This window comes from Lutjanus erythropterus, chromosome 18 (genome assembly GCF_056507025.1).
Source record: "Lutjanus erythropterus isolate fLutEry1 chromosome 18, fLutEry1.hap2, whole genome shotgun sequence".
NCBI classification, from domain to species: Eukaryota; Metazoa; Chordata; class Actinopteri; order Lutjaniformes; family Lutjanidae; genus Lutjanus; species Lutjanus erythropterus.
Window position 1 is genome coordinate 27,237,967 of NC_139334.1, and position 22,664 is coordinate 27,260,630.

The 22,664-nt window shown below is 39.2% G+C and overlaps 1 protein-coding gene across 1 annotated transcript in view; it reads right to left on the reverse strand.

Moving 5' to 3' along the window:
- The window catches only part of slc4a11 (solute carrier family 4 member 11), a 141,164-nt gene that overhangs the window by 20,822 nt on the left and 97,678 nt on the right, over window positions 1-22,664 (reverse strand). The window contains exons 8-13 of the mRNA XM_084742073.1: window positions 22,416-22,625; window positions 14,814-14,898; window positions 11,914-12,039; window positions 7,849-7,962; window positions 5,939-6,071; window positions 4,275-4,348 (exon numbers count right to left, since the gene is read on the reverse strand). Of these exons, the coding sequence (XP_084598199.1) occupies window positions 4,275-4,348; window positions 5,939-6,071; window positions 7,849-7,962; window positions 11,914-12,039; window positions 14,814-14,898; window positions 22,416-22,625 (742 nt within the window). The remainder of the gene's footprint in view (window positions 1-4,274; window positions 4,349-5,938; window positions 6,072-7,848; window positions 7,963-11,913; window positions 12,040-14,813; window positions 14,899-22,415; window positions 22,626-22,664) is intronic.

The following is a 22,664-nucleotide window of genomic DNA, read 5'->3' on the forward strand; positions in this document are numbered from 1 at the left end:
TTGGTAATATCCCTGACTTTGCCTCTCATGTCATCTAAAATTTTTTGGGTCTTCTCTCATTTGCACTCACCCATAGCTGGTAAATCAGCAGTTGTAGTGTAGCATAAACCTCACCCTTTGCCCTTTTACCAGTGGGGGTGAGTCTCTTGCTTCTGAAGTTACAAAAACATCCACTGTGGCTTACAAGAGTGTCTGTACAGTTGGGATAATTCAGCTAACTGGCCAATATATTTTTATAATACAATAAATTAATGTGTCTTTTCAGACATTTCAATTTTGGGGGAAGAAAAAACTTAAAAAAAAAAAAAGATAAAAAAATAAATTGGTGCCCCCTTAAAGTAACTCTGAGGACTCCCTAAGGGGTCGCAGACCCCCTGTTGATGACCAAGGGTCTAGACTACTAACACACTAAAAGTCTGTCCCAAACTCTGCAGACATGATTTGATAACAAATACCTGCACAACTGCATTACCAACTGTTTGGTCAGAGATAATTAGCAATACTAGCGTGCTAACATGACCAAACATTAGCATGTTCGCAACATCACTGTGAGAATGCTAGCATGCTAATGCTAGAATTAATCTCAAAGCACTGTTGTCTGTTAGCACTGCCTCACAAAGCTGCTGGCATGGCTGTCAACTAAAGTTACGCTCCAAATCACAGACTGTTTTCTTTTTACTTGTAGAACATGATGCACCTGCCCTCACAAAGCATGTACTGTTACATGCAGTATGCACACAATGGAGACATGCCACTTCATCATAACATTACACCTTAAACTTCAACCCTTTTGCTTATGCATCCATTGCAGTCTGTAGCGTGAAATTTGAAGTAATAAGAAAAAGTATGCAATTTGGAACGCAGCTTTACCCCTGAATGTGCTGTACTGAGGCTTCTGTTATCTGTCAGTGAGCTGTCAGCTGTCTGTGCTCTCTCAGTGGCTCAGTCAGTGAGATGTATCTGTATCTTCTGCTGCACAATAGAGTTCATAGTAATGATTATCTCCATTATTGATTAATCTGCTGATTATTTTCATGATTAATTGATTCATCATTTATTCTATAAAATGTTTAAAAAATTGTGAAAAATGTTCATAACAATTTCACAAAGCCCAAAGTGACGTCTTTAAATTGCTTCTTTAATACAATCAACGGTCCAAAACCCAAAGACTGTTTATGTATTGTCAGAAATGACAAGAAAAGCAGCAAATCTTTACATTTAGGAAGCCGGAACCAGCAAATGTTTGACATCTTAGCACAAAAAGGAACTGAAACAATTAATCAATTATCAAAGTAATTGGCAACTAATTTCATTGTTCTCTCACAAAGGATTGTGGGTCAGGATAGCCAGAAAAGCATGCTGGCTTAAAAACTGCAAAAATCAACCAGATGCAGTTGGACATCCTGATATTTTTGGCATATTGTTAAATCTCTTCCTGGCATACTAAATAGTACAGTAGTATGGGTATTTAAATACACCAATACTTTTATTTACACTTAACAGTCAGAAAAGAGTATATACTGAGCAACTGAGTAAACACAAAAGAAAACACACTGAACAACAAGTGACTTTCTCGCTTGGTTAACCACGAAAACCTGCATGTGACGATGCAACACACATGAACCAGCAGCCTTAAAAACCGTTTGCATTGTTTATGCTGCAATAAGCACAGACACACAGCAAAACTGCTAAATTTTGGTAAAATATTGGATGAAGAGGCATGGGCGACAAGGACCGTAAAGTCTGCAGGCAGAGCTGAAGGAGAGAGAAACTCATAAAAGTGAGATAAAGCTCAGCTGAGCTGTGGCTCTGCACTGAAACCTGATCAACTGGATCATAAAATAAAAATCACTGAAGGTACACAGCACTAGTTTTCTCGCCGTTTTTGGACATTTGTCTCACACACAGTAAATGTGAAATGTGTTTTAAATCATCTTAATGAGAATGACGGACAACGACAGGGTCAAATGTTAAACCATTAGAGGGTTGAAGGTTGGCATGTTAAACTCTGCAGAGTAATGCTTTTATGACTATTTTAAATAAGAAGAATGGCTCGACCTTGTCTATACGAGGGCCACACAAGTAGAAATAATATCTATCATCGTTTTCATTGGAGAGCGTGTGACACGACCTGCATGCTGCTCCCTCCGCAGGCCTTTTCATCAAACCAGGAGAAAGTTATGCGGCAAAGCAAAGTTGCACAGGAGACCGAATACACACCCAGAATGTATTCATTCATGTTACTGCAAAATATTTCGGATGCAAAGTGTCAACAAAATGGCATAGGTTAATGTTATGGTAATGGCATATGAGCTCGGAGCGTATTTTACAAATGGTTTCTGAAAATTGAACTACTGCACCGGCAATCTCCAAAACAGGACAACACTGCATTCGAAATAAATTACATTCTGCTATCGTCATCTCATTTTTTGGAAATTAAATTGTGTAGAATATTTATGATACTTTATAGTAAGATGGGGCAGAGGTGAAGGTAAAGGCAGGGATGATGTAATATGGCTGCAGGCTGGGCTTGAAATCTGGACTGATTAATTTAGTCCACACTATCTCTCTCAGCCTGTCAGTCTGCTGACCCACCAGAGTAACAGAGGAACTAATGTGTTTTTTTCTGTCTTAGCACCAGTGAACAATCTACAAGGCTGTGTTTCTTACTCTTAACAAAACTTATTAGGACTGCTCTTATTTGATTAGTTAAAGGGTAACCTTTTATTTTCCCAAGTGACAAATGGGGACAATGATAACCAAGACCATCTTGATTCGTATTTCCACTGTTCCAACGATAACCAACATCAGAGAAGCAGCACAGAGAGACACTGCAAGTGATAGAGCCAGACTATTTTCACATCTAACACAATGAATTAATGGTTTATTTCAACTAGGGCTGAAGGATTTTGAAAAAATATCTAATTGCAATTATGTCAACTGATAATGCAATGATGATATGATTGGCAGTATTAGAGGGAATCATTTTTACATCATTATTCTCATTTTCATTGAAAAGCACATTAAAACGATTATGGTGTGATTTTTGCAGGGACTGGTGCCAAACTAAGATGCTCTCTTAAAAGTAGAATCAGTAAGATTTGTCAGAGCTGTTTGTAAACGCACCGGAAAGATAGCTGAATGTTGAGTCTCATTCCCAGGACGAGAGAAAATAAGGAAATACAGGCAGAGGACAGGTTCTCTGCAGATAGCGCTGCCATTACACTCTTCAAATGGGTCACAAGTGAAGGTATGTAGGAAAATGTTGCATATTCTTCCTTTAAGTCTGTATAATAAGATGTCTAGGCCAGGGCATTTCTGCAGCATGACAATAGTTGATTAAAGCACATTTTGCCTTTGCAAAAAAATGTTGTCTGTGATAATCATCTATTTTTGGTTAAACAAAAAGGATCTAACTCTTTAACAAAAAAGGCCTCTCCCTGTAGGGATCCTTTCCATAATGCTGTCAGACACAATCTGAGCCTGTTAGCGGCAAAACAAGCATTTTTGGTGGACGTGCTTTGACGGGTGCAATTGGCCATAAGGATTACATTGTAGTTCAGTTTTGTAGCTGACAGCTGCAGAGGTCCCACTCAATACTGAACCGATTTCAAGAAATGTCGTCTCCATTAGACACAAAAAACACAGGGAAATAGGGTCCAGGTTGAAAAATATCGACGTTACCTTTTAACTAATCAACTGTGGGTCTTGGCTAGCTGAGAGCTTTATTTTCAGGGAATTAACTGGCATTGCAATAATAATAAGAAAATGTGGTTTGGTCTTTGATAAGCACTAGTTTTTAAGAGATCCTTCTGGATGACTGGGTTTATCTGAAGAGGGACAATAATACTGGAAAAAATATTTGACAGTTCCTAATTAAATGCACTAAATGATTAGTTGAGAAGATCTTATGACAATCATCCGACAAAGGATTTCTCAGTTGAGGACAGCCATACTAATTAGTGAGCTGCACACTTAAATTATAATCTAAAAAAAAATACACCTACAATACCGAGTAAATCTAGATTCTTCAGGGGATTTGGAGTGGTTTTGTCTCAGTGTAATTGGCTGCTTAAAAATCAGATATGAGTTTGAGGCTGACACTTTGCAAAGGGAGGACTGGTGGTGGATCTGACAGCAGGTATGACGCTTGTGCTTCTGATTAGTCAGAGCAGACCACAAGCTCAGTAATGTGGCAGGAAGAGGCCTCAGTAAAAGCAATGTGAGACTGTAAACAAGTAAAAGGACATCTGCGATGCGTGTTAGGAACTTACTTTTGACTGTGCCTTTCACTGCATCTACCACAAATGCGATGGAAATGAAGAGGGCGATGACCTCCTCTGTTGACCTGGAAAAACACAGAAACATTACAGTCGTGACAATCCAAGGTTGTTGTAGTGTATAGCAGCGCTTCTGAAACCTTTGCCAATAATGTGCCCCGTTACAAATATGCTTTCAGCCAAGAGCCCCCAACCAACACAAAACATTTTTAGGTTAAAAAAAAAAAAAGAGAAAGCTTTTATAAAGAGGTACAATACAGCACTGAACCATCAGTGTCAGCTCATTGACACAGAACATAGTCTTGTCTGTCAAAACAAATCTTCTACTCTCAGCTTCAAGAAGGCAAATGTAAAAGAGTTGGACAACAGAAGAGATTCAAAGACGCCTTTAAAGTGAACATGAAGAAATGCCACATCGACATTAACAACTGGGAGACCAAAGCTCAGGACAGGAAACGTTCTTCTTTTGGTTTTCACTTTTTTCAGCTGTATTACTGCTATGGATTAAGCACATATTAATTTCCTATACAAACACACACATCATGTCATCAACCATCATTGTGTGCTTTTTTGTTTCAAGTATTGGTTCAGGCACTGTTTAGCAACCAGTACTGTTTTAAAAATTTAATTTTAGCGCTGGAATTGGAAAATAACTGAAATGATACCCAACCCTAGAAACAACTAAAGCCTGATCTGCTGTCTGACAGTGCCTGTCCAGAATGTAGAACAGCTTTCAAAGCTGATGACGACCTCAAAGACACAGAACTAGAACTAGACCTGCAGGCAGATATACCAGGATCCAAGCAGCCAATATAACCTGGTCACTCAGAGTTTGGACTGAAATCTCAAGTCTCAAAACAAGACATCTACAAGTTTCCTCAGTAAGGTCCAACATGTAGATGACAAGAGTGCTCATAAGCCACCTGAGAGCCAATCAATTAATCAAAGATCACAACAACCTAAAAACACAGATCTAGACCTGCAGGCAGATACAGCAGGGTCCAAGCACCCACTCTGATCTGGTCACACTGAAACAAAATATTTACAAAATGTTAAAAATAAAAATAGTAATGTGTGAAACGACTTTGCATGCATGTGTTTTCAGAAATATCTTTAAATCAGAAAATTATTCTGCAGTATTACACAACATTAAGAGGAATGCAGCAGTGAAACAGAAACATGAAGCACATAAACAACACAGAGCAAAAATAAGTGGTATAAATATAAATTAATTAAAGAGAATACAATGGGATTTAGAACCTGACTGGGTTTATTAGCTCCCACCTTTTAGTTTAGTTGTGAGAGGGCAGAGAAGATGAAATATTTGTTTGTTGTTTTTTGTCTAAAAATGGAACCAGAAGATCTAAAACTCTTGATGTGAGGGAACAGGGAGGGGAGCTGTCGCACAGAATGGACTCCGCTTTCTTTAAAAACTCCTTGTTGTTACAAAACAGACAGACTTTTCTGTTGAGTGCCAGTGATTTGATGCAGACACCAGCGTGACCACCCAATTTAAAACATTTTCCTGTTTGACAGAGACAGAAGCGTACCGACAGATAAAAGGAAAATGTAGGAATTGCTTCAATAAATTGGATTTTACTGCAATGAAAAACAATTAAAGTGAGTTCAGGTTAAAAGTGCGAGTGCATGAGAAATACCTTTTGAAGAGCTTCATGAGCAGGCTGACATTGAAGATCCCTCCCAGGATGAGGAAGAGGCAGTTCCACAAACCGATGCAGGCGTAGAAAGCTGGGAAGTCCAGGTTGTAGTCGTCACAGATTCCTCGGATCACTGGAAGGTCACACACATACACCGAGCAGTGAACACAGATCATAAAACATCTGAGACATTATTCATCCTTATTACCAACGTGCCCCAACAACCTCAAGACTGTTTGTGTTTAAAGGGAAACTAACACGTTATCCAGAGGACGTTCACTCCAGACACATGGTGTGGAGTGTAACGTGCACTCAGTGTGCTCCCACTCATGAATGACCACAGTAGGAATAAACAACTCCGTGTTCATGTGTTTCTTCAGGCACCTAATTATCCAGGAAAACATACATTTATACAGAAAAAAAGTGGCACAGAAAATTACAATATTTTAGAGCTCCTCCTAGATTTCTCAATTTCCTGTAGCTCATCTGTATTTCGAACCCTGACTGTTTAACGTCCCTCCATGTTGCCTGCATTCAGAGAATGCAACGCATTTGCCTCCAGGGCTGTTGTTCAAACTACAGATTGCGCTTGCACACTTTTTGTACGCCCGCCTCACGGATAGTCGGATTGAGAGAGGAGCAGCTCCTAACTGCTCCAGATTCAACTCAATGTTCCAACTTTAGCAGTGAAATGCTGGAATCAGACATTCGGGGCTAACTTGGCTAACTTATTTGCGCCAGAATACAGAGCAGAGGGATTTCACCACATGGTGGAGGAAGAGGCTTTTCAAGTTTGATCAAAACAGTTGTGCCTGAGAAATCGTATGTGACGAACAGAAAACAAAAAGAGACAACAGGAGGAGACTGATTGTTGTTGATTTGATCAATAAAATAAAAACAAACTAGGTTAATAAGGGACAGTATGGATTATCTTTTTGCAATCAGTAAAAAAGTAAAAATGATAGTGGAAAAAATGAGGAAGAATTCTACATCAGATATATGAGAAGAGTTTATTTTACACACACACACACACACACACACACACACACACACACACACACACACACACACACACACACACACACACAAGTGGAGAAACAAACATTTCATTCAAACGTAAAATGGACAAAAGAATTGTAATGGGTTTGTTAAAACCAAAACAATTCAGTTGTAATCTTGAGCAGATTTGTGTGCAGATGAGCTACAACTTTACAAACAAGCCATTGTTCTGCTCAGACAGGCTGCTGGAAATGTAGTATAATTATCCCCATGAGAATGTGTTTAGCACAATTCTAACCCATTTACTTCAAAGATCATCACACCACAAACCCAACAAACTGCTTTGGTATTAAAACTACATCTTGGCATCGGAGTCGCTGCCCCATTCTGCAGCTTCCAGCCGTCAAGATCGTTTAAATTCCGACCAACAAAACACTGCTGTTGGGTAAAAACCATATAACAGTTTATGTGCTGTTGTCTCTCTGAACTGAATATAAAGTTTACATGTTCGTGTATGTGATGAGCGAGTTTCCCCTGAAACCAACCATTATGTAACACCAGAGAAAAAAAAAAAAAGTTACTTCCCTCTTTCCTGAAAAACACAAGTTTTTGGAGAGATGTGCTTTTTGCTTGACTGCACCAGGAACACTCATTTGGGGCATACGTGTGAACAAACAGCTAAATTACTCCAACAGGGGTGTTTTCTGGTAAAAGAGAGAGCAGATGAGGACGCAAGAGTTTCTAGCTGCTGTTCTACACGGTTGGGTGCCTCCTTCTCTTGATTTTTGACGTAATCTTCTTAGCACTCCACCTACCCCCAGCCTCCCTTTTCAAATCGGCCGTCGGCAGAAACTGTGAAAAGATAAGTGTATTTTGGCTGAGCCGAGCTGAATGACAGAGGGGAAGCCTACCGCTGATGAAGATGGCGAGGGGAGCTGTGGTTAGAGGGATGACTAGAGGAGAGCCGGCAAACAACGAGTAGATGACCCCGCCGATGCTTTGGCCGATGATGGTCTTCCGAACATCTGGACAGGGAGGACACACACAGAGAGAACTCAGGAGGACGTACAGATGTGGACTAATTAATGTGCAAAAATGTCTGCTAGGTTTTTCTGAGCAGAAGCTGAAGGAAAACTGCAACTAACAGAGAACATTAATATGATGCAAACCACATATTTAACATCCATTTTAAAGCTCAGTAATCACATATCAATAATCTTCAATAATTTCATATATACACTTAGAAATAAGGTGCTAACTAGAACCATAAAGGGTTCTTTGTACTCCCCTAGAACCATGTATGAGTGGTTCCACCCAGAACAACCCATGGGAGGTGCTACAGAGAGCCTTTCTGTGGTATAATGTTTCCTCCTAGAACCCTCCCTGAGCATTTATCAAGAACCTAACCACCCTCTAAGGGTGCTAACAAGAATCCACCAAGGGGGTTCTACCTCAAGAGCCTTTTTATATTGCAAGTGTTTCATTTAGAACTGAAGCGCAAGCTTCTATCGAGAACCCGTTAATATTCCAAGGGTTTTGTCTAGAAGCCACCCAGGGAGTTCTATCAAAAAACTCTTTTATATCCCAGGGGTTTTATCTAGAACCCACCTTGTGCGTTCTATCAAGAATCCCCTTATATTCCAAGGATTTTATCTAGAACCCACCCCGGAGGTTTTTACCAAGAACCGTTTTATATTCCAGGGTTTTTATCGAGACCAAAACATTTTATGTAAAACCCACCAACAGGGTTCTACCAGGATGCTTTTTATTCTAAAGGATTTATACAGAACCCACTTACAGAGTTCTATAGAGAACCCTTGAGAAACCCTTGATGAAAGAGTTCAACAATCCTTGATGAACTCTCTCTTTCAAAAAGGGTTCTTTGTATGAAAAGGGTTCTTAATGGAGAGAACCCTTGAGAAACCCTTTCTTCAAAAACAAAAGGAGTGAATGGTTCTTGGTAGAGCCTCAGCACTTCGAGAAGAACCTTTTTAGAACCCTTGTTTCTAAGCGTGTATTGTTAAATGTCTAAAACTGTACTGTCACTCACGTTGACCCACAGAGAGTTTATCATCCCAATCTGAAGCTCTGGACCTTCTGAGTCTCTTTTAGCTTTTGGTTTTATGGCAGATTTATTGTTTGGTCAATTTTACTCCCTTACATGACTTCAGTTCAGTCTTTTAATGTAAGCCCTTATCAAACTCGCTCAGGTGATTGGATTACGCTGCAGGTGCTGGCTGTTCTCACTGAGCTTGGAAAATCCAGTTTCTCTCATTCACCTCATTTTTATCCTCAAGGCAATTTAAACTTTTAAATCGTATTTCACTCCCAGCTGTTCTCGTTTCAGTTGATTCATTTGCTTTAAATTTTAATTGTTTTGTTTGTTCTTAAGGTTTTATTATTTTACTAATTTGACTTTTCATTGTTTTTCTATCACCACTTCTATGTAAGTTTCTTATTTGTGTTTCTTTGTGTTGAGGGGCTTTTTTTTCAGTTTTTACTCAGCTACACTGTAAATGATGTATCTACCTCAATGTATTCTCAAGTTAAAATAAAGGCCTGTGGGAAGTAAAGTATTTGGGTAGGAGCACTTCCTGGACTCAAAATGAGTTTGTTTTATCTTCGGATAGGGACACATGTACACAGAAATCACTAAGAACTCCAAGGCACTCTCTTTGAAACAATAACAGTGTCTATACTGTTCCAACATGGCCATGATAGAATTTAAAACAAAGTCTAACAAGGCATTTTAATAGTTCTGAAAAAGAGTTCCATCCTCTTTTTGTGATTTTTGTGTTAATACAAAGGTTGCTCTGGTTTGGAGAACCCTCAGGTCTTCAGTGCAGTCACTGCTGTTCCAGGGTCAAGGCTGAAAACTGGAAGTGATCATGCTTTTGCTGTTTTTGCCCCCTTGACTCTGCACAATCTTCCGCCAATCTCAGAAAAGCTAAATCAGAGCCCATCTTCAAAAAGCATCCTGAAAACCCATTTGTTGTTTGTTGGCTTTTTCATGATTTCAAAACGTTTCTCCTTGTTATATTGCCTTCTCTGTCTCGTATATGTCCTTTCTTCTTCCTGTAAAGCATTTTGTGCATTTTGGCTTGAAAACGGCAAAGTTCGAGACTACGAGTAGTCTCGGTACACTCGCCACATTTCCACCATCAGCAGGCAGCTGTTTTACATAGCAAACAACCCCCTGTACAGCACACTCTGTATGAGAGACAGCTGATGAAAGAAGTGTGACATCTCGAGGCCAAAGAGCCATACATTCTTCTCCAACCAGAGCAAGTATATTATTTTACATATTATTTTATTTTATACTTGTATTTTATTATTGAATGCTGATGTTGTTCTGTCTCTGATGTGTGTACAGCTACAAATTGTTTGCTAAAAAATAACAAAAAAACAGAACAAAACAAAAAACAAACAACTGAGCTTTAAAGGTGCAGTTTTTAAGAACTGTCCATCAGTCAAATTCAGATACAAGCATATCACCAGAGTAACAGCTAACTGTAGCTGCCATTAGCTAGTTAACTAACCAAGACAGTCCTGGCGAGTTTTATTTTGTTTCTGTTGGTTTTACAAAGAGCTAACGAGACAATTTAGCTTATCTTAATTCAATAAAAGAGAGAAACTTGAATTCAGACGGTGTATGGCTGTTTTTTGTATAATAAGGAAAACATATTTTCTTTCTTGATATATTGTGAGTTTATTTAGTTTATATATTTGACTAACAAAGCTAAGAGCTGTGGATCGAAGAAAACTCACTGCTTGCAGACATCTCAGCTGAAACTACAGGAGGAGCTATACTATATATCACCTCTTGAAGTACAAAGTGGTTAATTACGAGACAAGCTGTTAAGCATGATAACTTAACCTGCATGTATGATTTGAGCCTGTTTCTGACACGCTTTTTGAGCCATATGACTCTTTTTAGCTCTAATTTCAGCTTTGTCGGACATTGCTTTGACATTGACATTGACATTGCATAGCTGCTTCCGACCATTCAAATGAAATTATGATCTGTCAGAAATTTTTTTCAGCCTCTCACACAGTTGAAGCGAAGTTGATTCCCTGAGGTCACAGCCTTTTCTCACTGCACCTACCTGAAGTGGAAAACAGAGTGAAATTGCCATGGCGACACAATATATGGACTAAAAATATAGATAATAAAATGTAGCTAGCTCACCTCTAATTCTCTCTACAAAATGGACGTCATACCATCTACATCTTCTTAGCCACCTGTGAGGGTTTTTTTTTTGGACTTTATGCACACAGGAAGGCAGCTTATTTCTGCAAATTAGCATTTTTGCTAGAAAACTAACTTCTATCTGCCTCAAAACATTCAAATGAGTCTTTATCGACACTTGTTAATAATCTAAATGGTCCGCAGGGGCCAGCCGGCTGTTTAAATGTATATTTTCTCAAAGGTCGTGGCTTCACAATCAGACCATACAGTGTGAACATATAAATCTTGAGCTTTGGATTTACACTGCAGATAGTTTACGCGTACAGTAGGAGTTGGACTTAAACAACAGCATTTCTGAAATTGTACAACGCATTCCCAACACAATACATACATGTCTTTTTTTTGTTCATTTTAATTAAATGTTTTAAATACATATTGTACCATTAAGGTAAACTGAACATGAGGATTCAAATCATGAAATATCTACAGTAGGTCTATGAGGAAACCACAAATCTAATTTCAGCTCTGCTCTTGATAAATAATGTCATATCCTTGAATTACTTGTAAAATACTGTTGAAAGAAAGAGAATTAACATCACTCATAATGCGCTCTGGGATTAGTGGTTTATCCCCTCTACAATACACTCTTTGATTTGTGTTTTTTCTCAATTCACTGTTAAAAAGTCAGACTCTTCATGTGAGGATACATGTGTGGAGAAAATAAACAGAACATGTACGGCCTCCCGGAAAAGTGTTCACGTGTCTGCGTTCAAGTACGCGCTCATACCTATCTCGCCACGTGTGCTCTCGTCATTGAGCGAGCCGAAAGCGATGGCGGGGAGGAGGATGGCGATGTAGAGGAAGATGGCTGTGGTCATGTACTTCAGCAGGGTTTTATTACTGCCAACTATACCTGAGGGGAGACAAACACAAACATGTGAGTCATATTCAACTCATAATGGAGCGGAGGAGGCTCAACACTTTAATTTCAAAATGACGAAAACATTAATAGAGTTCATCATTCAGTGCCTCTACAATACGGAACATCCAGTACGTACAGTAAAACTATTCCGCAAGGCCTTACACTACCTACTGGTCTTTTTAAAATACAAGCAATTTGTTTCAGTTTTGTGCCATCCATCATTTTGTAAGAACAGTTATCGCTTTTATCCCAATGATGGATAACTCATTTTGGAATAAAACACTTTAATTGGGCTCTAATGTGATCACAATGATTTTGGTCCTGTGACCTTCATCAGATGATCATTATCTGATGACACTCACAAGACAGAAATGTCTTGATTTTGTTACAGCACAATGAATGTGCTTGGATATTATGAAATGAGAGAGGACTGGAAGAGAGCAGCCGAGGAGGAGAATTCAGCAAGAAAACTCTGTTCACCTTAAACGCACTCTGCTCTACTTCACTCAGTCTGTTTTTTTTTGTTTTTTTACAATCAAGGTCAAATGAGTCATTTCATCTGGTTTAATTAAGTTGCTCTAATCCTTCTCAAACAGAAACTCTACCAATAATTTCTTGGCAGTAACAGAAACTGAAAAACATTTCTTCTGAGCTACTTTTGGTACTTATTCATAGTCAGTGATTTAATAACAGTAGATGGCAATCTATGTGTTCCCAGTTTCTAGAAGCAGAGACGAGCACCAGCACAGAAGCTAAGCAATGTTCTGCTGTGGACAGGGTCAACAATAAAACTGATTTTTGCCATATTTTAAAGGAGAAATCTGTAATATATTTACTGTGATAAATCATAAAATTACTGTGATCAGAGATTAAGGAAACATGCCAAGCTAAAATGCTTCCTTCTCTGACAACAAGGCTACGGCCATGTCACCTTGCGAGGCGGATGGATTTGTGAGATCACAAGATCACACGAGAATCCATCTTGCCAGACTCCAAGCTACCTGTTTATGTCCACACCAGAGGTGGTATGAGCCAATCAGTGTCCTTGGAAGGAACTACTGGCAGCTACGGGTGTGGTTTCAGGTGCACCGACAGCGAAGGGCAAAGAACGGTCCTGAAGGTTTTTATCGACGGAAAAGATGTTTTCACTCTTCTTCCAGTCGGCTTTGGTGAGTTGACCTGATTGGTTGAAATTATCCTGTGTTAGACATGACAGATGGTTCATCCAATCACCTGCCAGGGGTTTTCCTGAAAGCGCCCACCTTTTTTTCAAAACAGTTTCCCAGATGGTTCTGTGTAACAAAATATCAGGCATATCAGGTTAACAGCCAAGGTGTTCTCTGAATTTTCTATTTCAGCCCATAACTTGTGTTATTGTTTGCCTGTTTCATGTTCCTTACTGTCTGTTTATGAGTCGTAAGAAATAATTAATAATCTTTTAGAAGATTGAAGGTTGTGCAATATGTTAATAGAGTCTGGCAGGTAGAAAGCAGACAATCACTGAGCTCAGATTGTGTATTTTTGCACCAGTGGGTTTTTGTTTTCAGGATAATGGGATTAACTTTACATTGACACATAGCTGATGAACTCAGTTTGTTGCTTGTTACTGTCAAAGTACACTTGTCTTGTGTTCCTGCAGTGTTGCTGCAGCCTGCCTGAGTTTCCTCGAGTCTGGGGAGGAGGGAATGGGGGGGAAAACGCCATAGATATTATATCAAGTAGGATTTCAACCTGTTTAATATACCATCTATGGCTCCAACTTGCTATTTGGATTGCAGCACTCATTTTTGGACATGTAATGGTTACATACTTTAAAAAAGGACCTTGAAAAATATTTAAATCCCTCAGGCAGCTTTTTTCAATGGGAAACTGGTGCTAAACAACCCAATTATCACTCCATCACACTGAACCAGACTCTTTGGCAAAATCAGTCATTTTACCTCGCAGAACACAGGAGTTGCTGGTCTACTGCTGTCTTGACCGATTAGTTTGTTCATGTTATTGTGCGACTTTGGTGAATCTGATCTAACCTCTTAAAACACCAAAGTCACACAATAACTCAAACAAACTACCCGATCGAGGCAGTGGTAGACTATCAACTCTCGTTCTCTGTGCTGCAAAATGACTGATTTTGCCAATGGACTCTGGTTGGTTTGGAGATTGTAATATTTGGCTTATATAATAGCAGTTTCCCACTGGAAAAGGCTGTCTCACAGAAGGACAAAGCAATGAAATTAAATCTATCATACATTTTAAATGATAGATATTTTTTTGGCACTCCTGCTGCTTCTCAAAACTGGGGGTGTGCCAACCGCCATCTCCTGTAGGTAATACACTGACTAAGGCTAAGTACCTCATACAACCCTACTTCAAATAATCCAAATAACTCCTGTAAGGTCAAGTAACGTGTAGATTTGTTTGACTGGGGACAGAAACCTTTTCACACATTTGCTGATAAACAGAATGATTTGATGAGCCAATAAAACCACCAGTCTGCTGAGACTGCTGCGGAGCATGTATACAGCGATGCCCTTGTCTGACGACTTGGGAAATTACAATAACATTGGCCGTACAGGAACATATGGGAGCAGTAAGACATCTGAGACAGTCATTTTAGCAGGAGAAAACCCTCGATGTGACACAGATGCAGCACAGATGTATCTGAGCCAAAAGGTGACAGACAAATGAGGAGCTGCCAGAGGCACCCCGGTGTGGCATAATAAGGACGATGATTCACTTTCACTACAAGTCCAGGTCCAGCCTACCATCTGTGAAGTCAGAGGGGTAGAAAGGCAGCCTGCGGCAGAAGTCCTCATAAATCCCCCGGCCGGCTTTGAAGAAATCTTTACACTGTGGACAGAAGGGAAAAGGTTAGATTTTCAGCAAGGACAGACAGTAACAGCAGCAGCAGCTTGCAGCCAGTGTGCGCCACCTACAGGCGAGGAAACTACAGCTGTTGTTAATCTGACACTCGCAGCCCTTGAAGTCTCTACAACTTATGTTTTCTTTTCTTATATAGATGCTGTTTTTGTGTTTGACATTTTGTATTTTAGAGTTGAAACCTAATAAATGTAAGGATTTTTTCAGCTTCTAGATTTAGTCTCTGAGGGCAACAGCCAACAGATCATCCGGACCAATACTTCCTCTTCTGTACACCGGTCATTGTTTACAGTCCAATTAGCAACTTGATATGCAAGAATGGAGCTGGAAGCTAATCTCTAGAAACAGATATCTGCATATGAAAGCAGATGAATGGAAATTACCTCGGTCCACTTGGGGTTTTTGCCTGTTAAAAGGAAGTTTTTTCCTCTCCACAGTTGCCTCAGTGCTTGCTCTTGGTGGGAACGACTGGGTTTATGAAGAGTACGATCTGGAACTGCTCTAATTGGAAAGTGCCCTGAGATAACTCTGTTATGATTTGGTGCAATACAAACAAAATTGTTCTGAACTGAATTTTGCTTTCCACCTCTACCTGCACGCAACCAAAGCCTGATCAAACTGGTTGGTCCAGACTACATGTTAATGATTAATCATTAATCCCTGTTAAGGATTTGACTGATTACTAATTAATCGCTAGTCTAGAAATGGAAACAATGAGGTTTCATTTAACATTGTTTTGTCAATCTATCTGAGTAAATAAACACAAACTTAAATCTTATTAATAATTACCGATTAATCGGTCGTTGGTGTTTTTCAGATCAGTTTCAACATCAGTGAAGGAAAATGCACAAAATTTGCAATCCCACTACCTTGCCTACAGATTCTGCATTCCTTTGCAGATATCTGTTCATAGAGCTCAGGATTTTGTTGACTGGGGTATTTTGTGCTTAACATTGAAAAAAATACAGCTTTAACTCTGAAGGTCATCAGGACGGCCTTTACCAGATTTTATTTGCTTAATAGCAAAAGGGTTGGGATGCAGAGGGCAAAAAAAAAAAAAAAAAAAAAAAAAAAAAAAAAAAACAAGAAAAAAGAAAACAAAATCAATATTAGATGAGATACTCTGCACCCTCAGACTGGAATACACTACAAAAAGTTTATCAAATCCATGATCTGATTTCATTGTATGGTTTTAAAATGATCTCCAATTAAAAGTATAGGTTAAATAATTTTTTTTTTATGCCATAAAACCTTTTTCAGCCCTGAGGTAAGACTGCAGATATTCCTTAGGCTGCACACAGCTCCTAACAACCTTCATCAATAAGGTAGGGCAGGGTGTGTGTAGCCTGACAGGCAAACCCCAGGGCACCAAAAATCTATAAAACATTCGACTCACCACTCGCTACTGAGTTAAGCTTATTGCTCCGAGCGCACAGTAATAACTAAAGTAGACTGAGATGAGTGTATTAACATTTTTATAGGCTCCTCTCTCATCTGGTGGCCGGACAGTAAGAGAACAACATTCAGAGAGGCTTTGGTGAGAAAATCAACCTGAAACAATAAAAGTGAGGGAGGGACAAATACAGTATTTTGAAAAATGAGAGAGCCAGTGGAGGAGAAAGTACTTTTTTACTTAGATAAAAGTAGAAATACTACAGTGATGTGTAGTGTGAATAAAAGTCCTGAATTATACATTTTGGTCAAGTAAAAGTAGAAGTATTAGCATCAAAACAACTCTAAGTACTCTAAGTACCAAAAATAAAAAATACTGTTATGCAGACTGGCCCATTTCAGAATAATTTATATTATGTTATATTATAATTTTTGATGCATTACTGTGTACATTAGTGGGTAAAGGTGGGGCTATTTTAATCACTTTATTAACTCCTTGGTAGCAAATCAATCACATTTTAATCTATGACAATACATCATAAACTATTTGTTGATTATATTTTCTATTCTTAATCTGAATCAGCAAAAGTAATTAGTTGCTAAAGTTATTAAATAAATGTGAGGGAGTAAAAAGTACTAAATATTTAGTATAAAGTGCCATAAAAGGGAAATACTCAAGTAAAGTACAAATATCTTAAAATAATACTGAAGTACAGTACTTGGATACATTTACTTAGTTACTTTCAATAATTCTATAAACAAACAGGTCAAAAAAGTAAGAAATATATCAGCCATTCTTTGGAATAAGAACAAAACTGTATCTTACGCTTTAATCATGCTGGAAAAATATATGATAAAAGATCAAACTCTCAGCTATTAAACTTTTCTCACAGGCAAACCTCCTAGTGATTTCATTTTTATTAAATAACATTTTTTACAGCTGAGGAAAATTTTGTCAACTCTGCCAGACATTAAACAAAAAGTTACTGTATTATAATATAAAATCTGTAGGAAGTGTTTAATGTTTTTTGTTGCAGTAAATACAAGATAATTTAAGTACTCGTATAATCAAAAAGTGTGATATATTTTAGTAAAGAAATAAATACCACTATGATGTTGCCCACTTCTGTTGATAATGTAATTTGCCTTTTTGATGAACAAGATATGAGATCAATTATTTAATTATTTTATTCTGTTATAACTAAAAAGCCTGCAGTTGTAACACTTGCTGCCTGCAGGTGGCGCACGTGTTGAAACTGCAGATGCCATTGCTTTCTTTGCCTGTAGGTGGCAGCATCAACGTGTCTACATGTGCAAATCCAAACTGCAGCTGCTACTGTGACTCTCACACATGTTGGTATTTTATCTTTTATAGCACAAAGAATACACATTGGCTGCACCATGTTTTTTTATGGTAATGTAAACTATTTTTATAAATTCTAATGAAAATACATAGAATTAATATAACAGAAAAAAAAATTCTCTATGACAAAACTGACAGCCAGCTGATGGAGTAGACTTCAATAAATAGGGGCATGTTATTTTTCATTTTAAATTAAATAAAGTACACTTTTTAAATACTTAATACATTCTATTTCATAACATTTGTAAAATACATATATTTCATATAAAAAAAAGGGTTAGGGTTAAAAAAATTTAATTATAGTAATAATTTTTATATATATATATATAAATATATAATTTTTTGGTAGAACATGATTTATCCCAATTCTCAACAATGTTCGATACACACATACACAGTAAAGGAAGAAAAAAAACTGCAGTTTTGCATATATAATTCCTTAAAGAATACATTTTCATTAAAAAATTTAATTAAAGTGAGAAATAAACCCTGCAGTTGTAACGCTCACTGCCTGCAGGTGGCACCACAGATGTTATTGCTTTCCTTACCTGTAGGTGGCAGCATCAACAGTCCACATGTGCAGATTCAAACTGCAGCCACTCGTATGACTCTCCCTGCCTGTAGGCGGCACATGTTGGTATTTGTAGTTTGACTGCGACTGCTCCCTTTACAAGAAACTGCAACCAGCAGTTTGTGAGTGAATTACATGCCAACTTCATCCAGTTGCTCTCAATTAAAACTATACAAAATTTAGTTTTTCCTAATTAATGTATAATGTTTTTGTTTACATCTTGCTCTTGGGCATTTTTCTAATTTAGCTTGTTGCATCCACAAAGTCTTCCAAAAAATGCAATAGCACAAAAAGCCTGAGGCTGCATCCAACTCATACGTTTTCTTTCATCCTGCCGTGTGCTGCGGACAACAATGACACATTTAGATTAAAATTTGCCCATTTGATGATTCAGCTAAGACACCGGTGATTCCACGGGGTCGCTCTCCGAAAGCTGATTTGAATCATCAACTTTAACGAGATAGTCCTGGAAAAGCCTCAATTGCGTAATCCAAAACAAAGTAAGCAGATCAGCGGGACTGCATTTAGATGTACATTTAATAAAGATCCCTGTGTCCCCAGAATGATCAAGAATGACAGAGAGATGACAGCGACGGCGAGGGATAGAAGATTTAGTGTATTTTTAGAGGAGTCAAGAGGAGGACGGTGGGGGGGAAAAAAGCCACGTGATTCGAAAAGGAGACATGGAGTGCTTCTTAAAAAGATGAGCTTTCAGGTTACAGACGATAGGGAGCAAATGTGCAGTCCTGACTGAGCTTATTAAGTAAATTATCCAATTAGCCAATGTTTCATTTTCTTGTTGAACATAGCATTACATAATTAAATGGAACGGGCGACGAGCAGGTGGTGGGTGTGTGAGTAGGAAAAGCCCTTGGGAAAATCATTCCTGCCTCATTTGTCATCTGAAAAAGTTTTGACGTTTTTTGGCAGAACAAAGCCATTTACCTCGACGTAAACAACCTGAAAACAAACAACAGCATCAACATTTCTTTCTTTTTTTTTTTTTCCTCGTCTCTGAGCGGAGCTGGCTAGTTTTATGAAGCCACACACGCTTGTTCAACAAGGACTGTTCATCCATTAAATCCCTATACATCATGGAATCATTTATTATTACAAGGGAGTGTGTGTGTGTGTGTGTGTGTGTGTGTGCGCGCGTGGTGCCTGATCACCAGCTTTTGGCTCAGGTTCGATAAACAAAAGTCTCAGAGAGGAATTACTGTCCACCTGTTTGCCATTTGTTCTGAACAGTCGATGAAGAGAAGCAACAAGAAGTAAAAACATAAAAACATACCGTGATTTGGCTTTTTTTTCTTAAAGTACACTCTTAGAAACAAGGATTCAAAAAGAGTTCTTCCTGATTAGCTGAGGTTCTACCTAGAACCATTTGCTTCTGAAGAACCCTTTTTTTTGGAAGAATGAAGTTCTTCAAGGGTTGTTGACATCCTCAAAGAACTCTTTTGTCAAGGGTTCTTTGTACCATAATATAAATCATGGTATATAAAATCCTTGTAATATTAAAAGATTCTCAGTAGAACCCCCTGGCTGGGTTCACGATAAAACCCTTGGAAAACAAAAAGGTTCTCAGTAGAACCCCCAGGGTTTATTCTAGATAAAATCCTTGGAATTTATAAAGTTTCTCAGTAGAACCCCCTGGCTGGGTTCTAGATAAAACCTTTGGAATTTAAAAAGTTTCTCAGTAGAGCCCCCTGAGTTTTTTCTAGATAAAAACCTTAGAATTCTGGGTGGGTTCTTGTTAGCGCCCAAAGAAGGTGGAATGGTTCTTGATAGAACCTCTAGAGAGGGTTCTTGGTGGAGCCATTACAACATAGTAGGGTTCTCTGTAGAACCTCTCATAGGTGGTTCTAGGTGAAACCTTCTACAGTTGGTTCTCGGTATAACCCTTAATGTTTGGTCGAACTCTCTAAAAGGGTTCTACGTTGAACCTTCAAGAAGGGTGCTCCTATAGGGACAAGCCAAAGAACCCCTTATGGTTCTAGTTAACACTTGTATTTCTAAGAACGCAGAGTAAAGTGTGTTCTCGCAGGTGGTCTGATGTCGATTTCGGATGTGGAAGGAAGCGGAGAAGGTGGGTGGTCCCTCGTTTTCTGTTCTCTTCTCTCTCATTTTATCTTGATTTCACCTGTTCTCTCCGTTCCTTCTCCCTCCATCTGTCTTCTTCCATATATCCCTCTTTCACTGAGTGGCACTGAGCCTTTCAAGCCCTGGGATAAACACCTAACAAAATCCTCCACTATAAAAAAAAAAAAAAAAACACAAGGGGAAATGTCTGGGAGCCCTGGCCTGTCAAGCGCAACATTAGGAGGAGATGTTGGTCCATGGCATTGAGCAGAGCCCCTCTGGAAGTGTGTGTGTGTGTGTGTGTGTGTGTGTGTGTGTGTGTGTGTGTGTGTGTGTGTGTTAATGTGTGTGTGAATGTGCACGTGTAGCTAAGGGGTGGGGAGCTCTGACAGGACTGTGAGAGATGTAAGGTCATTTAGCCACTGAGGAGGCCTGGCAGGAGTTGATGCTGATTGATTAGGGGGAGAGAAAAGATGGAGGAGTCGAGCCAGCCGAGCGAGGAGGAGGAGGAGGAAGAGGAGGAAGAGGGTGGGGGGTGAGAAGAGGAGAACCAAATGGAAAAGAGAATTAAAAAAAAAAAAGGTTGAAATGTGTAAATGAATGTGCACGGTTTTGTTTCTCTACAGAGCGCTGTAAAGAAATGAGATGACGAGGAGTAAGTGAAAGGTGAGGGAGGAAGATGAGGACGAGATGCAGTCGGAAAACACCTCAACTCTGACACGTGGAGGAATATTAGTGAGTGCTACCCAATCAGAGGCCTGATCATCAGGGCGCCGGGGATGACTCATAACGGCATCACATGAACACGCTGCGTCAAAATGTGTCTCATCACCTACACTCTTACAAACAAAGGTGCTAGCTAGAACCAAAGAGGTTCTTCAGCTTGTCCCCTTTTTGGTTCCTGGTAGATGATTGTCTAAAGGTTCCACTTTGAACCCTTTCAGAGAGTTCTACTGAGAACCCAACATAAAGGGTTATACTGAGAACCCTCTGTTAACTCGCATGAGAGGTTCTACAGAGAACCCTTCTATGGTGTAATTGTTCCACCTAGAATCCTCCAAGGATCAAGAACATTCCCACCTTCTAAGGGTGCCAACAAGAGCCCACACAGAGGGTTCTACTGAGAACCTTTTTATATTCCAAGCATTTTATCTAGAACCCACACAGGGGGGTTCTAACAAGAACCATTTTATATCTCATATCTTTTATCAAGAACCCATCCGAGGACTGTAGTGAGAACCGTTTTATATTCCAAAGGTTTTATCTAGAACCCACCCAGGGTATTCTATCAGGAACCCTTTTATATCCCAAGGGTCTTAATCTACAAGGCACACACACACCTGGTGACTGCTTTCAAGAACCCCTTTTATATTATAAGTGTTTTATCTCAAACACAGTTGGTGGGTTCTACTGAGATCCCTTTTATATTTAAATGTTTTTTTTTAATCTAGAACCCATTCAGAGGATTCTACCATAAGCTCTTTTATCCAGTTTTATCCAGAATCCCTTTGGAGGGGAGTTCTATCAGAACCCTTAAAATATCCCAAGGGTCTTCATCAAGAACACACCTGGGAGTAGCTATTAAGAACCTTTTATATTCCAAGTTTTTTTTTTATCTCAAACCCACTTGGTGGGTTCTACTGAGAACCCTTTAATATCCCAAGGGTCTTATCTAGAACCCACCCAGTGGGTTCTTTCGAGAACCATCCTGGATTCCAGGTGTTTTATCTAGACCCACCCAGAGAGCTCTACCAAGAACCCTTTTATGTTACGGTCTCAAAAACGCTTGACAAACCTTCAACGAAAGAGTTCTTTGAGAGCTTTAACAGTCCTTGAAGTACTCTCTCTTTTGAAAAAGGATTTTTTGGATGGAAAGGGTTCTTAGCAGAACAGTGGAACAGTCTTACAAACAACCCTTAACAAACCCCCTCTTCAAAAAAAGGGTTCTTCAGAAACATATGGTTCTGGGTAGAACCTCAGCCCTTGAAGAAGAACCCTTTCGGAACCCTTCTTTCTCAGAGTGTGAGGCTGCACACACTGGACATGCTGCTCACATCCAAACACATAAACGCTGGCGCCCACCTTGAGGGGTTTGTGACTGCGGGGGTCGGTCTCCTCCTTCCCCAGAGCGGTGGGCTGCTGGTTGGTTGCTGTCAGCTGGTGCCTCTGGAACACCAGCGCCTCCTTAAACTCCTCCTGCGTCTTCGTCTCCAGCAGCTTCTGCCTGAAGGAGATGTCGGAGAAGAGGGTGGCGAACGTCCTGCCCAGCTCCATCGCTGTCTTGGTGCTTTTCTGTGGAAAATCATATGGAAGTGGTTGTGAATTAAAATA